The sequence below is a fragment of the Lissotriton helveticus genome, chromosome 5_1, assembly GCF_964261635.1.
Source record: "Lissotriton helveticus chromosome 5_1, aLisHel1.1, whole genome shotgun sequence".
NCBI classification, from domain to species: Eukaryota; Metazoa; Chordata; class Amphibia; order Caudata; family Salamandridae; genus Lissotriton; species Lissotriton helveticus.
In genome coordinates this window covers 164,268,451-164,285,890 of record NC_136065.1, presented here as the reverse complement: position 1 = coordinate 164,285,890, position 17,440 = coordinate 164,268,451, and the positions used below count along the sequence as shown (strand labels likewise).

Below are 17,440 nucleotides of genomic sequence, written 5' to 3'. Positions count from 1 at the left end.
GTCCCTGGAAGTGGATAGATTGTCATCCTTTTGATGTCTATCAAAGTAGGCTAAAAAACAAGGCAGGCGACCCTCTCTGAATTGGTCCAGGCGAAATGGTAAACTGACATTTACATCATGAAAAAAATGTAATTCTTGGGGTTCAGATTGATCTTTCAAAACATTTTTTTATTACATTACAAAACAATTTATACATAAATCATTAAAAAAAGTAATTCACAAAATTCAATCTGAATATATATGTATTCACGAAACTAATCGTTTTTTAAAACAAGTGTAAATAAACTCATAACTTTAAAGAATAACTACGACACCCCGTCTCGACATTACATACATTTCACCAAACACACTGTTGCTCATACACCACCCCTCTAAAAAAAAATGAAAAAAAGTGATCCCACGTTATGCTTGATATCCTTGTGCCTGTGCTTCATCGTCTTTTATGCCAACACTTGTGTAGACTTCCCAAGTTAATTTATCCGCCACTTCTTCAGGACTAAAGAACACCATAAGTTAATTGCTCAAACCATATGGTCGACGGGCCTAGACAGAGCATAATAAAGATACTATTTTTTGTTGGAATCTGTTAGAACTGGGGGTCTCTAGTTGGCAGAGGTGGGTACCACTGTCCAAATAGGGACCCTTGCTTCTAGTCAGGGCAAGGAGATAACCCTCTGAGATAACCCCTGTTCACCCTCTAGGTAGCTTGGCACGTGCAGTCTAGGCTAACCAGAGGCAATGCGTAAAGTATTTGTACCAACACTCACAGTAACACAGTGAAAACACCACAAACTGACTCCACAACAGTTTAGAAAATAAAGGTATTTAATCTAAACTACACAAGACCAAAACGACAAAAATCCAACATACACAGTTCAAGAATATGGTTTCAAAAGAGTTCTTAAGGTTTGCGATAGAATTCTCTACTTTGCGATAGAATTCCCTACGTTGCGATAGAATTCTCTACTGATGCGTGAAAAGTTCACAGTTGCGTCACATTTACTCACAGTACCTTTTAGTTGCAACAAAGTTCCAAAAGCAGAAGCTGGTGCGGTGAAAAACAAGCGATGCGTTGCTCCTGAGACCCTGGGGAGGCGATGCGACAGCCCCACTGCAGCAGCGGGCGTGTTGCGATGAATCCGGTTTGTATGGGGAGGAAGGCCACTTATATGGATTCCGGTGCGTAGGTTCCGTAGGAGGTTTGTTCTCGCAAAGGCACGATGTGACGATCTCGTAGGGGCTGCGACGATCTCCGGGGTGACGATGCGCGGTCCAGCGGTGATCCTCTCCCTCACAGCTCCTCGATGTGATGGTTCTGCGATGATGCTCGCAGCGACGTGATGCGGTCCGCAAGCAAGCGGTGCGGCGATCTCACCCAGGGACGACAGGCTCTGCGACGACACTCGCAGCAATGTTCGACTTTCCCGCACCGGTCTGGTGCGTCCCGCAAACGAAGGATGCGACGGCTCTGGCAGCGGCGTCAGGCGCTGCGACGATCTCGACCTTTGTAGCGGCGGGAAACTTCTCGCACTTTCGGGGATGCGCTCCGCAAGCGAGCGATGCGACACTTTTCAATGGCAAAAGTCTCTCAAGCTTAGTTTCAAGCTTCCCAGCACAGGTACAACTTCCAGAGGCCCCACAACTGGATCAAGCACTCTAGGAAGGACAGAACTCTCTCAGCAGAGTTCAGGGAAGTTGGGGGTGAAGTCCTTTTGTTCCTGGGACTTCAGAACAGGGAGCCAGCTCTTCTCAGGCCCTTGGAGATTCCTTCAAGACAGGGGACACAGCACACAGCAAAGTCCTTCCCCTCTCCTTGGCAGCAAAGCAACAGGTCAGTCCAGCAGAGCAACAGCAGGACAGTCTTCCTTCTTCAGTTTCAGATTTCTCCTTGGCAGAGGTTCCTTCTTGATTCCAGGAGGATCTAATTTTCTGTTGTCAGGGGTCCTGTACTTATACCCCTAAAGTCTTTGTTCTCTATGTGCATGTGGGCCCTGAGCCCGGTCTGAACCAGTTCTGGGTGTTTCCTGAGTACTTTGTTTTGCTGGCTTCTCCCTTCCTTTCAGAGTGAGGGGCAGGGCCGTCAGCCTCCCAGTAGGAGGTGGAGCCAGCATTGTGGAAGGCAGGCACAGCCCTATTCAGGCCCAGGTGCTAACTCCTCTCACCACTCCAGTTACAAATGCAGTCATTCAGCCTAGGGCTGACTCAGCCAGCCTCCTGGGGAATCCCCAGCCCCTGTCACTCTCAAACCAGACAGTCAATACACAAACAGGCCCAGGCACCCAGAAGGGTCAGACAAGAGAACAGCAACTTTCTAAAAGTGCTGTTCTCAAACACAGGATTTAAAAACAACCTTTCCTAAAAGATGTGTTATTAAATTCTGAGTTCAGGGATACTAGATACTTATGTCCTATCTTGTTCCTATGGGAAGAAATACTGGAAGCCACTGTAGCCAGCATCCCCCATGTTAATCTATGGAGCAAGATAGCCTTACAATAGTGAAAAACGAAAATGGCTGCCATTCACTACCAGAGCATGTCACCTGCACTAGTACATGCTCTACCTTTTACATACACTGCACCCTGCCCAGGGGGGTACCTTGGGCCTTCCATAGGGGTGACTGATGCGCACAAAAAGGGAAGGGTTAGGCCTGGTCAGTGGGGACACTGACCAGGAGGACATGGCAGTTCTAAACTGCACAGAGGCACTGCAGTGTCAGACCTGAAACATCATTTGAGGGCTACTCCTGGGGGTGGCACAATCAGTGCTGCAGGCCCACTAGTAGCATTTGTCATCACCGGGCCTGGCACACCCAGTGCACTTTACTAGGGACTTCATGGTGATACAAATATGCCAAACATGTATATCCAATCAGAATAGCAATTTACATAGGGAGCACTTACACTCTGGCACTGATCAGCAGTGGCAGAGTGTCCAAAGCATCTAGACCAGCAAAAACGAAAATACATCAAAAATACAGGAGGTAGAGGCAAAAAGATAGGGGGAAACCACGCCAAAGATGCCAGGTCTAACAGAGTCCATAAAATATCTAATATACCAATCTCTCACCAATAGTGCCCTAAAATAATCAGAATGTTTCATGATGACATGTTAGTCATTTTTGTGCTCCATGTAATTTTAATTTATTAAGTGTGTCTACTCATAAACACCCCTTAAATCACCCAGTTAGTTCCATGTGATGTTCTTCCAAGATATACCAAAAAGAAGAGAGTTAGCATGCCATCAGCTTCTTTATACAACTCACCTCCAGACGTTACTTACTACACTCGCTATCAAAGTGTGGTAATTGTGTTGCATACTCCTCAAACACAGCTCCTCAAACCAACATGAACGTGACAACCAGTTCTGGTTAAATAAATGATTTATAGTACAGTATGGAATGATTGGTATGCCTAGGGCTTCTTAGCATGCCACATTAGCCTGCCAATATATTTTCCCCTGATGATGCAGAACTGCGCTTCTACAGCATGTGTGCACCTAAGGGCAATGCTTTCCTAAGGTGTAATAGGGCAACGCTTTAGGGCGCAAAGTAAAAACGGCACCAAAGTACTGAAAAGCCCAATAATTGGTCATTATTTGGTGTATGTGGAACACTCCAACTGTCAAAATTTTATTTGGCTTCATTACAGAAAATTCTTACACCGTTTATGTGTACACTTACACTATGGGACACCAAAATAGATTTACAATAGCTGTGTTATCCTAGAATACTTTTGCTAAGCTTCGGAAAATATCAATCATAATTGCAAATTGCACAGGACATTGTCATGAGCTGAATTCCATCATATGTCGATTTCACTGAACCCCACCCCACCCACGCACTGCCTTACCTATGCCGGCCAGTCACTGTCCAGCACTCATTTTTGTTCCCAAAGGTGGCAGTAGAGAGGATTCAAAATAAATCTTTTTAGGGCCTCCTTGCTTCTGTGGACATGTATCAATTAATCAATCAATCAATCAGGGGTTTGTAAAGTGTGGCTAATCACCCGTGAGTGTCTCAAGGCACTGGGGGGGCTGCTGGTCCATTAGGTGTGGAGGTTCAGTCCAAGAGGCAGGTCTTGAGGTCCTTCCTGAACTGGGTCAACAAAGCGGATTGCCTGAAATGGAGGGGTAGAGTATTCCAGGTCTGAGGGGGAGGAAGGCGAAGGATCTTGCTCAGGTCATCCGGCATTTATCTCAATCAAACTCGCAGAAGCAACTGTGCTGTAAGCCAAATGAGGTTTGATCCCATTAGGGCTATTGAATCACTCTGTTAGTTGTCGCCTTGATATGTTCAATTTCTGCTCCTGAATTGGACCTGTAACAAAGCAAAAGGGTATTTGTTTTCTTTTCTTCTAACTTTGTTGTAGCTGATGAAAATGGAGCCTATTCACAAAGGCATTTTGAGTACATAAAGTAGTATTCCTGTAGTACTCTTTTACTGTGATTTGGCCCATAGCATCTATAATGGGAATTAAATGGGAATAATCAGGGATTGTTCATATATAATTAGTACAAATAGAACAGAGCCAAGCAACTTCAAAGGCTCCCTAACAGAATATTTTTCAGAATAAAAGTGATACTCAGGAAGGTTCCACTATTTCTTTCTCAAGTCCATCAAATGTCCCTGTACAACCCCCTCTCTGACATTCCTAGATAGTTAACCAGTAAAACTCCTCCCACCCTTAATGCCAGTAGACCCGGTCCTATTTTCTCGCCCAGGAAGAGCTTTACACACCTGAGCTCGCTACTGAGACCCTATTTGATGTTTCCACAAACACATATAACTACAGGGTCGAAACGTCGACGTACAACCATCTCATGTCCAAGCTCACTGTAGCAACGAATTTGTTAAATATTTTAGGCTAAAGTGAAAGACCTAGGAGGACAGAGAATTTATGTTATTGTTTTGTCTGTTTTTGATAAATTCATTTCTGGTTCTGATAGAGTACCCTGTGGTATTTACCCAACGGAACCACTTGTTGCTTCCTATACATGAACCTAGGTTCGAGTGAGACAGGGTGACCCCATTGATCTTAATGGCAGAAACATTCTAGCTCACTTCGACATACTACTGGCTGGCAAGACAGAGAACTGCGTCGCCCAGAGGCTTGTGAGCTGGCTCCACAATCAAGATGGCGGCGCACAGTGGTGGAGAGTACAGTGTGGCTGCAAACACGTGTGTGTACCAATCGTCGCTGTACAGCACTTGCCAATGGAGCAAGAGGAAGACATAGCCTCTGGTCATGCAGCGCCAAGGCTCGCGCTCACGGCAACAGCGAGGAGTCACTAGCATAAGAGGACTCATACTCGCAAAAGAAACACTGGAGCCTCGCGCACACAAGTAACGGTTTAAAAAAAAAAAAAAAAGGTTTGCTTCAGGCTAGGCAATGACAATATCACCAAAAACAATAAAAGCATATGGGCATGTCCACTTACCAGCTCCAATACGAATCCAAGGCTCCAGCATTGACAATGCCCATGCTGCCTGTTAAACCCCTGAAAACAGTCTATGGAACTGTAAAGCTGTTGCAAGGACTTCCAACTCTTGCAAACACAATTCGGCATCATCCATTTGAATGGTCTAATCGAAAAGACAAACACTGTTACAGGCTTACTGGTAATTTTTCACCAAACAAAGACTGAAAGTCCATCACGTTAGAAAGAATGTCTAGTTGACACCATGATAGCAAATTAAACACGTAATGACCATGAAGCACGCATTGGGAGGGCTGTCCGCTGTAAACAGGACACTAGTGGGGCATCCAGGCATGGTCGTTCAGTCCACAGGCATGTTTCTCAGTTTCGGGGAGTTACTTAATGTTTCTCTCTTCTTATGAGTGGAGGCTTCAGTAATAGCAGCAGTAACGCATAGATTTGTTTCCAGATTGTGGCCAAAATGTTAAAATGATGTCCATTAGCCGAGATGTAGTGTAAGTAGGTTTATTTAGTCTTAGTTGCAGGTAGTTAGGATCATGTAGAGGAGCCCCACCAGGAGCTGCCTGCCTGCTGCTCATCCCATACTCCAACTGTCACACTTCCCCTCACAGGCAACGAAACATTCCATTCATAATCACCACACCAATATTCCACGCAGCACATTCACACTCGCCGAGCAACTAGGGAGAAAGCAACAGGATAAATACATTTAAGGATACTACACATTCAGATCTCCGACCACCAGACTGGCTTCCATTGTAACAGAGATACTGAAACAGTGAAATGGAATCATCAGCCTTGTAATGGAGCTCTCTGCTGCTTTGATACAGTGCATACACGTACTGAGGCAGAGGAGGCGGTCCTCCAGGGACTCATCCTAAACTGGATCTCTTCCATCCTCTCCAGAAGATCAAACACCACTTCTCTTCTACCTTTGTCTTCAGTTCATTTCTTCGCCAACTCTGGTGTAATTCAAGGCTTGGTCATTCCTAAACTGTTGTTCAATGGTTGTCTCAGCCTGGAACTAAACCTCAACAGTTCCTTCAACTTAACTAGCTACAATTATGATATTAACACTCAGATGGTCCTTTACCTGGAAAATCCAAACCTAGATGCTTTAGCTTCAGAGCTTTGTTGCCAAGCTCTTGGTCAGAGGACGTTGAGGAATTAACTGAAACTCAGCTCACTCAATACCAAGATCCTCTACTGCAGAGAATGGAAGAACTACCATCCACACTATTTGTGTATACCTTTGTTTATGGCCCCGGTGGATAATTGTGAACTTCAGCCTGTTCCTGTTTCTTCAAGTGACTCAAATCACAAAAATCTCCAAGTTACCCAATGTGAACTTTTGAAGCACCTTCTGACACCCAGAATTCCCACTCAAGCTCCAGGGTCCCATCACTTCATGGGTTTATCACTTAGATTACACAAACCAACTCAAATTAGGACCAACACTCTCCTACTCCAGGATTCAGCTGCCAGACAATGACTACATCTCTCCCTGCTTGACCACACCACCCTAGCCCTCCAAGTACTTCACCACCTTCCCATGGCCAGATGCCACTCCTAGGCACTATGATGTATGAGACCATCTTTTTTAATTGTATGTTTATACTTTAAGTAGTGGTGCTTGAACTTGTGAAGTGGACAGACATAACTTTCAACTTTTTTTATAAGCTTCAGAGCTTCACAAAGTGTATAGGTTTAATGAAAATAAGAGTAAAGCTGTACTACCCAGTTGCAGCATTGGGAAGTCATTCCTGCTGCCACAGGTGCCTGGGCTGGCACCTGTCTATCGCTATACAACATGCCCTAGCAAACTCACATCCCACTACATATTCTGTGTTCTGCTCTTCCAGAAGTATTCCTGATCAACATCAGGTTCTCTAGTTCACACTACCCCAAAGCTAACAATTCTTGCACACCCTCAACCCAATCCCCAACAACATCAGAGCTGACCCCCTCAGCCCCACAGGCGCTGCCACCAGCTTGCAACACCCACTGCCCCCTGTTCTCACCATCACCAGAGCTGTCCAATGGAAGGTTGTGGTACACCCAGCCATCAGTGATTAGGTAATATGATTTTCTGTGACCAGATGACCCACTTATAGTTTGTACCACCTAGAGCAGCTCCAGTGGTTGGAAATCCTGCAATTTACAATAAATGTCTTGAGAGTTATGAAAATAGTTGCTTCAACCCTACTATACATAGAATCTATCAGTCATTGAGAAGTGCAAGTGTCTAACAGTTTCTATTTTAGGGGAAGTATCTTTTTTAGATGTATGTGTACATGTGCAAGGGAAAAATGCAGTCCCTCAAAGAGACAGCATCCAATGGATGGAGTGGGCTGGGCTGTTGATCTATAATTTTGCTTGGTTGGAGGGAGTGTAATATACGTGACATGTCAACAGACCAATGTTGAGAACCTGTTGATTGGGAGGCCCTATATATGGATGATATTTATTTTTGAAAACATCAGGCTGGCAAGACAGCTAAAGCAGTCTTTTGTGTTAGACCTAAATATGGGAGCCCGAGACTCACTCAACAGTACACTCCTAGTCCTGTGGATACTACAGAAGGACTGCTCTGCTGCTGCCTGAGGCCTGTGCTGCTGTCTGGGAAGGAATACTGGACCTGCACCCTTTATTCCAGGCTGACATAACTCCAAAGGGCAGCTGACTGACCTCCTGTTCTGAGCTGCAGGGGCAACAAACTCCAGAGCCCCTTTGGAACTGCCCGGGTCACCTTCTGCAACTGGACCAGCCTGAGCCCTGCCGGCTCTGCTGGAGTGAGTTTTCCATTCCGAAGAGGTTCTTCCAAAGTCCTGTGTGGCATCAGTTGAGCTCATCCTAGAAGAAAAGAAGAAATTCAGAAATTCTGGGCTCTTCACTACCGCAAATGGGTTTGCTTGCGCCAAGATCATTCTACCTGCGCTGACCACCAATGAGAAGCTCCAGTGACTCTTCAACCTACTGCTACCACCAGTTAATGTGAGATCTGCCCTTCTTCGTACACCATCAACAGCCTACGGTGACCACCAACATGAAGCTCCAGGAACGACCATCTGCAAAGCCAGGCAGGAAGTCATGCTACAGTGATGACCCTATGCGACGCCTGGTCTGCTCTTCATGCTACAGCGATGACTACCCACAACACTCTCCCTGCTCCCTCATGGCCTCCTCCTCCGAGATCTGGACTCTTTGTGCTAGACTTTAGAAGGTAACTTTACCAACAAGACTATCTTGGTCGCTGTATCTGGCCTGTGCTTCACCGTGGTTGGCCACAACTTGTGACTTTCACCCAGCCTGGCGCAATCAGATAACCACATTTAGCGCTTTGTGCCTTTAGACACTATATTTACCTTAAATCTTTACAGTTGCATATCTCTGGTTCTACTGATTGGATTTCTGGCATTTTTGGTGTCAAATAGTTTATTAACTTTTACTCTATGTTTCTGAATTGTGGTGGGATTCATCTTGTGTGTGTTTTCACTTTATTGATGTTTGTGTGCTGCATATATACATCACACATTTCTTCTAAGTTAAGCCTGACTGCTTTTGTGCCAAGCTACCAGAAGGTTAAGCACGGGTTTAGTTAGTGACCTTTTGGGGCTAACCCTGACAAGCATTGTGGCTGTTGCATGAGTAGGGTTTCACCCCCCCTCAACCAACAAACCGATTTCTCACATAGGGTCTTTCATCTCTGATGTCCTGGGGCCCCTGTAGTGCAGACCATTACACTGGTAACAACTAAACCCTTTTTTCACTCGACTCCCAGTCTAGAAAGTCAGAACTCAGCACCGCAACAAATAACACACAATACATCCGTGTTCAGTCAGTGCCTTTTCTACACAAATAAATACTGCACTCAACATTACAAACTGTCGCGACTGTTGGCTTTTGAAAGTGGTTGGGCTGGGTGTAAAAGTACAAATGCCAATAAAGGGGTAATGAGAGCACTCTCCGACAAAAATGTGGAAAATGGAGGCTAAAATTGTGCATCTTACAGCAAATGTTGTCAGTGCTCTCAACTACCTCATCCTCGTGGAGTGTAGTTGGCCATTGCTGTGTGAAGTCAAAACGGCAAGCTGCCAGAAAGGCTGTCACCGACACATGGCCAATCACTGTGTAGCTGCAAAATAAAGCCACACAGTGATTGGCCACCCATGTAATTCTCCAGCCCCTGTGCAGCCTTGTGCTCCCTTGCCTATGGGACTACAGGAGAATCACCAGAACCAATCCAGGCACTGGTCTTAGACTGTTTGCAACAGTAAACAGAGCACCAGGATTGTTTGGAGCAGACTGAGACCGAGACTGTATCTGTTTTCCCCCAGCACAGATTCGGGAGGCTCTAAATTCGCATGTCGGGCTCGACAGAACAAGACACCTGTCCAACCTAATATGCACATTACATTGTCTTCATTCTCCCAATATGTGAGGAATTACTCTCACTGTCTTTCTGCCAAGGATTGGCCACACCCGCTAAAACGCCTGAAGCTCACAGCAGCAGCACAACGGAAAGAGCACTGCCATCTAGCATGGGGTTTGGGGTTAGGCCAAGTAATTTTTTATTTAAATTATGGCCTCAATGTCATTTAGATTATAATTTTATTGTGATGTGCCAACACAAGGGTGGGGGGGTTAATTCCCCTCGCAATCCAATAGAGGAACCGCCTCTGATTACAAATAAACTGTACAGCTACGTACAAAAGGGCTGTTGTAGTTAGTCCTTACACCATTGTTTGTTTATGTGCTGTGCAATGGTTTGCAAAATAAGATCTATGGGGCATATGTAGGTAATTTCCATTTTGCGATTCTCAAATAGCGATTTTTAAGGAATCGCTATTTGAGAATTGCAAAATGGAATGTAGGTAATAATTCGCAATTTTTTTTGCAAATCTCTAACATTCCTTAATTGCGATTAGCAAATTGCGAATTGCAATTAAGGAATCAGTGTCCCATTCATTCCTATGGGCCAAGAGGCCCATAGGAATGAATGGGGATACATTCTCAAATTGCGATTTTCTATGAGAAAATCGCAATTTGAGAATCGCAATTCTGAGGGTGCCAGGGTGTCCAAAGGACACCTGTTGCACCCCCGGAATGTGCCTGTAAATACATGTGGGACACATACATGCCCTAAGGGCATGTCTGTGCACCACATGGCACTTTGATTTTTTTTTAAAATGCATTTTGACAGGGAATCGCAAAATACCATCTACTTGAAGTAGGTGGTATTTTGCAATTCCTTAAGCCAAAATCGCAATTTTAAAAGCACCCCTACATAGCATTCAAGGAATCGCAAAATTGCGATTCCTTAAATGCTTGAGCAAAATAAGGAATCGCAATGTTTGCGATTCCTTATTTTGCTAAGTGGCACCTACATATTAAAACGTCGTTTGCGATTCGCAAACGTCGAAATTCGCCGAATTTCGGCATTTGCGAATCGCTAACGCCTACCTACATATGCCCCTTAGTCAAGGAAAGGTGTCTGGTGCCTGATGAATTGCTTTCCAAGTGTCTAGAGTTGAGAGATTGTATGTTCTGAAGGCCATGGCAAGCACCAGGGATTTTACGGCTGACGCATTCCAGCTAGATGTGTAGTGCATGTTTTGGCCAGTCTAGCAGGACTGGTTTGGGCCAACTTGTAGACGCTGTTGCCAAATGGGCAGCCTGTTCATTTTTGCCAACAATAAGAGCTGGTTTTATGGAGATCTGACAGTTTCTAAAATAAGTGCGTCATAAAATAGCCGTGTGCCCATCGCGCGTTGGTCTGCTTTACACAAATATTGAATACGCAGTCTGACAACATTCTGAATCGAAGGCCATTTCCAGGATGACTTCACTCTGCTGGCTGGGGGGAGAGGCGGTGCTGTCAAGTGAGCTAGTACTGTTGGAAAGACATTACAACTTAGAACAACTGTTGGAGGGTGTCATTTCAAGGCCATTTAATTTCTTTCAAGAACTGATTTGCTCGCCTGTTTCTTCCCTTTTTTCTACCTAAGTTTGGTCATGAAAATTGTTGTCTTACGTTTGTAGACTACCAGGTGCATTTAACCAGAATCAGTCACACCTTCAGCCAGATGTATTGGCAAATGTCACAGCTGGGAGCTCCTCTTTCCTGCAGGCTTTCTGAGGAAGCCAGCTGTTTCTAAACATCTGCTCTGTGGAAATGCCAGGTCGTATTTCACCTTCTCCTCTCCTCTCCTTCCTAGTGCACTGCAAAATGTGGGGAAAGGAGCCTTGTGACGAGAGACGTGCGATGCTCAGAGAGCGAGAGCATGTGTGATCCGGCCACCAAGCCACCTGCGGAGAAGAACTGCACCGGGGCTCCTTGCGACAGACAGTGGACGGTCTCAGACTGGGGGCCGGTGAGTCTTCTCATGTGGACATCTGTGTACGACAAGAAGCAGGAAATTAGTTCTTAGATGTTCTTGGTTACGCAGACATCTGCAGCCCTCTCAGCATCTCCTTTTTAGGGTTGACCCTAGTTTTGTTTTTCTGAAATTTATCGCAGAGAATAAATCTGGTGGTTACTGGTAGATACAAATTTGTTTGTGGTAGCCACCAAAATGTGCATGTAACTACCCAAAACTCATAACAGGTGGCATTTAGCAACCGAATTCTGATTCAGGTGAGTCTGATTTAATCAGGTGCAACAACTATCAAATTAATTACTGGGTCAATTGAACTGGAGACAGCACAACTTGGAAATCAGAAAGACAATAACAGCTCTGCATTTCTGAGCTTTTGTTGCCTACAGCCCATGCACTAACTCAGAGGTTTTTCCAAGTTAAGCAGCACCTTAATTATTAAGCCACAATTACCAGTGCCCAAGAGGAGATCCAGGCATTCATAAGACTCAATAAAAAATTACATCAAGGGGTGAGATACTAACCAAGTCCAGTGCATATTTAATATTCTACATTTCCCCAAGACAAATGGGATATAAGGTACATAACCGGTGATTGTTTTGCATGTATCTCTACACTACACACAATCCAGACAAGAATAGAACCTTAAACATTAACCTCATCACTGCGGCGTGAATTCCGCCGCAGTGCTGAACATTCCTATTGTGGGCGTGGTCATGGCGGCTCTCGGCCGTCATCAGCACACGCCCACCATGACTCATGACGGCCGGGAGCCGTCATGAGCATGGAAGAGGTTAAGAGATCTGCAGATGTGTTGCAATCCATCTGACATGGAACAAGAAGCACCGATACTGTGATATTGTTAGAGATCCATTCAATGTAGGAGGCTGAAGATGAATATGTTTATTTTATTATATGTAATCTGCAAATAATAAACCAGGGACTCAACTTCCAAGTACAGAAAACAAGAAATAAAAATGATTCAATTATGGCCATTCTGATAACAGCGGACACACATGAACAGAAAATAATATATTGGGTCTGACTTCAGGTCAAAGGAAAGGATAGCACATCTGTGAAATAGTCTAGACTATAATAGTATGAAATACCATGTGGTAGGTTTTGGAGGAGATCATTGTGATGACATCTTTGTTCTTTGTGTATTTTCGTATTGAATGAATCACTATATTCAACATCAGTGATGATTTCCACACAAGGTGTCATGAATGGATGTTTCCACACCATAGAAATACAATTTCCCCTGGATCCTGAGTATTAAAGTAAATATTGGTTGAGTAACACCTTCGTGCATTAACTGTGGGGGAGCTGGGAGCAAGGACAGAGATCTGACTGTAAGCCTACTGGACTTGTCAACTCAGTGCAGAACTGGAGTGGATTTGCAGGTTTATCAGAAAGAAACCTTAAGGGCAGTGGAAAGGGTGCCACCAGCTCAGGGGCTGCCTAAACAAGCAATTTGAATAATTACACACCTGCAGTGAGCACAAGGCCATGTTTTGAGTAAGATGTTCCAAGAGCATTTGAAGAATAAATGTAAAAACTAGCTATCAGGCCAAGTGGGTACGGAAGTTGGATTGGATCGACAACTTTTCTAAGCAAGCAGATATGTATTCGCCATGCACAAGAGTAATATAGTTTGTGTTGGTATGGTTGTTTTTGCTGATTGATAGTGGTATGGTTTTTATTGAAAATTATGCAGAAATAATGATCATATAAGCCTTCTATTTGCTTCAAATTGAAGGGATACAAATGTTCAGCTACCAATAATTTTAAAGGAGGGAAAATAACAGCATAGAAACTGATAATCGGTTTTCTGGGTCTCAATGCATTGTCCAAAGGTATTTCATCTCTGTCAAAATGAACTGCCTGAATGTTTAAAGCAAAATGTGATGGCCCAGACCCAAACATCCAACACAAACCTCTATGAGTATATGGTAAAACCGTCTGACAGGTGCTGATAGTCCTCATTGGTCTTATTAAACCAGCGAGCCTTTATATTACTTGGGTGAAGAGTTCCAGATTTCATCTCTTCATCTATGCCTACATACTACAAGTATTTCCTGAATCCGGGTTAACCACCAGCTCGCGTCGTGTTCATGACGTCACAGGCACAGCTGGAGAGTAACTGTGCCTGTGTTCTGACTGGACAAGATCCAAAGGCACAGCTGGGAATCTCCAGCAGAAGAACGGACTTGGATTCCACATGCAGTATTAATCAAGCAGACAGAAGAGTGAACATAAAGCACAAGCCAAGCGGCGGCTCAGCCAAGAACAGACACTGGAGCAGACCACATCCTATTAATCACTAGAACACTCCACCTCAGTGACCATGTAGAAAAGTCCTACATTGATGAAATGTATTGGGTGCTTTCATTGTTTTTGGAGAGAAGTCTTGGGGGAGACTGCACAGGGGTGGTCCAGCAAGCTACCTACGTCCAAGCATGTTTAGGCACATCTGTGAATTCTTTTGTGCTTAGTTAAGCATTCTAATTACTGAAGAGCTGACTTGATTCATGGGGCAGCTACATCGCTAGCAATATCATCTTGCCAATTCAACTTGTTTCTGCCTTTCCTCTGAAGGTTAAAGTGACATTAAGTATCACACTAAAGCTCATGCTTCATAAGGCAAAGCGCAGAAATGGATGACAATCCATAGAGATGCATGTCAATGCACAGAGATGGGGCAATCCATAGAGATGCATGTCAATGCACAGAGATGGGGCAATCCATAGAGATGCATGTCAATGCACAGAGATGGGGCAATCCATAGAGATGCATGTCAATGCACAGAGATGGGGCAATCCATAGAGATGCGTGTCAATCCGTTGAGAAGCATGTCAATGCACAAAGATGCATTTCAATCCATAGACATGGGGGCAAGCCATAGAGATGCGTGTCATGCCATGGAGATGCATATCAATCCATCAAGATGCATGTTAATCCATAGAGATGCATGTCATGCCACTGAGATGCATGTAAATCCATTGAGATACATGTCACGCCATAGAGATGCATGTCATGCCATAGAGATGCATGTCAATCCATAGAAATGCATGTCAATCCATAGAGGTTCATGCCAATCTATACAGATGCATGTCAGTCCATGGAGACGAGGCAATCCATAAAGATGCATGTCACTTCATGGAGATACATGTCAATCCATAGAGATGCATGTCACTCCATAGAGATGCATGTCACCACATAGAGATGTATGTCAATCCATAGAGATGCATGTCAATCCAAAGAGATGCATGTCACTCCATAGAGATGCATGTCACTCCATAGAGATGCATGTCACTCCATAGAGATGTATGTCACTCCATAGAGATGCATGTCAATCCATAGAGATGCATGTCACTCCATAGAGATGTATGTCACTCCATAGAGATGCATGTCAAGCCATAGAGATGCATGTCAATCCATAGAGATGCATGTCACACATTAGAGATGCATGTCAATCCACAGAGATGCATATCAATCCATAGAGATGCATCTCACTCAATAGAGATGCATGTCAATCCATGGAGATGCATGTTACTCCATAGAGATGCATGTCAATCCATAGAGATGCATGTCACACATTAGAGATGCCTGTCAATCCATAGAGATGCATCTCACTCAATAGAGATGCATGTCACTCAATAGAGATGCATGTCACTCCATAGAGATGCATGTCACTCCATAGAGATGCATGTCACTCCATAGAGATGCATGTCAATCCATAGAGATGCATGTCAATCCATAGAGATGCATGTCACTCCATAGAGATGCATGTCACTCCATAGGGATGCATGTCACTCCATAGAGATGCATGTCACTCCATAGAGATGCATGTCAATCCATAGAGATGCATGTCACTCCATAGAGATGTATGTCACTCCATAGAGATGCATGTCAAGCCATAGAGATGCATGTCAATCCATAGTGATGCATGTCACACATTAGAGATGCATGTCAATCCACAGAGATGCATATCAATCCATAGAGATGCATCTCACTCAATAGAGATGCATGTCAATCCATGGAGATGCATGTTACTCCATAGAGATTCATGTCAATCCATAGAGATGCATGTCACACATTAGAGATGCATATCACTCCATAGAGATGCATGTCACTCCATAGAGATGCATGTCACTCCATAGAGATGCATGTCAATCCATAGAGATGCATGTCACTCCATAGAGATGCATGTCACTCAATAGAGATGCATGTCAATCCATAGAGATGCATGTTACTCCATAGAGATGGGGCAATCCATAGAGATGCATGTCAATGCACAGAGATGGGGCAATCCATAGAGATGCATGTCAATGCACAGAGATGGGGCAATCCATAGAGATGCGTGTCAATCCGTTGAGAAGCATGTCAATGCACAAAGATGCATTTCAATCCATAGACATGGGGGCAAGCCATAGAGATGCGTGTCATGCCATGGAGATGCATATCAATCCATCAAGATGCATGTTAATCCACAGAGATGCATGTCATGCCACTGAGATGCATGTAAATCCATTGAGATACATGTCACGCCATAGAGATGCATGTCATGCCATAGAGATGCATGTCAATCCATAGAAATGCATGTCAATCCATAGAGGTTCATGCCAATCTATACAGATGCATGTCAGTCCATGGAGACGAGGCAATCCATAAAGATGCATGTCACTTCATGGAGATACATGTCAATCCATAGAGATGCATGTCACTCCATAGAGATGCATGTCACCACATAGAGATGTATGTCAATCCATAGAGATGCATGTTAATCCATAGAGATGCATGTCACTCCATAGAGATGCATGTCACTCCATAGAGATGCATGTCACTCCATAGAGATGCATGTCACTCCATAGAGATGCATGTCAATCCATAGAGATGCATGTCACTCCATAGAGATGTATGTCACTCCATAGAGATGCATGTCAAGCCATAGAGATGCATGTCAATCCATAGAGATGCATGTCACACATTGGAGATGCATGTCAATCCACAGAGATGCATATCAATCCATAGAGATGCATCTCACTCAATAGAGATGCATGTCAATCCATGGAGATGCATGTTACTCCATAGAGATGCATGTCAATCCATAGAGATGCATGTCACACATTAGAGATGCCTGTCAATCCATAGAGATGCATCTCACTCAATAGAGATGCATGTCACTCAATAGAGATGCATGTCACTCCATAGAGATGCATGTCACTCCATAGAGATGCATGTCACTCCATAGAGATGCATGTCAATCCATAGAGATGCATGTCAATCCATAGAGATGCATGTCACTCCATAGAGATGCATGTCACTCCATAGGGATGCATGTCACTCCATAGAGATGCATGTCACTCCATAGAGATGCATGTCAATCCATAGAGATGCATGTCACTCCATAGAGATGTATGTCACTCCATAGAGATGCATGTCAAGCCATAGAGATGCATGTCAATCCATAGAGATGCATGTCACACATTAGAGATGCATGTCAATCCACAGAGATGCATATCAATCCATAGAGATGCATCCCACTCAATAGAGATGCATGTCAATCCATGGAGATGCATGTTACTCCATAGAGATGCATGTCAATCCATAGAGATGCATGTCAC

The 17,440-nt window shown here is 44.2% G+C and overlaps 1 protein-coding gene across 1 annotated transcript in view; it reads left to right on the top strand.

Annotated features, from left to right (window-relative positions):
- Positions 1 to 17,440, top strand: part of ADAMTSL2 (ADAMTS like 2) — a 190,509-nt gene that overhangs the window by 136,443 nt on the left and 36,626 nt on the right. Inside the window, exon 15 of the mRNA XM_078641958.1 lies at positions 11,655 to 11,810. Coding sequence (XP_078498084.1) covers positions 11,655 to 11,810 — 156 coding nt within the window. The remainder of the gene's footprint in view (positions 1 to 11,654; positions 11,811 to 17,440) is intronic.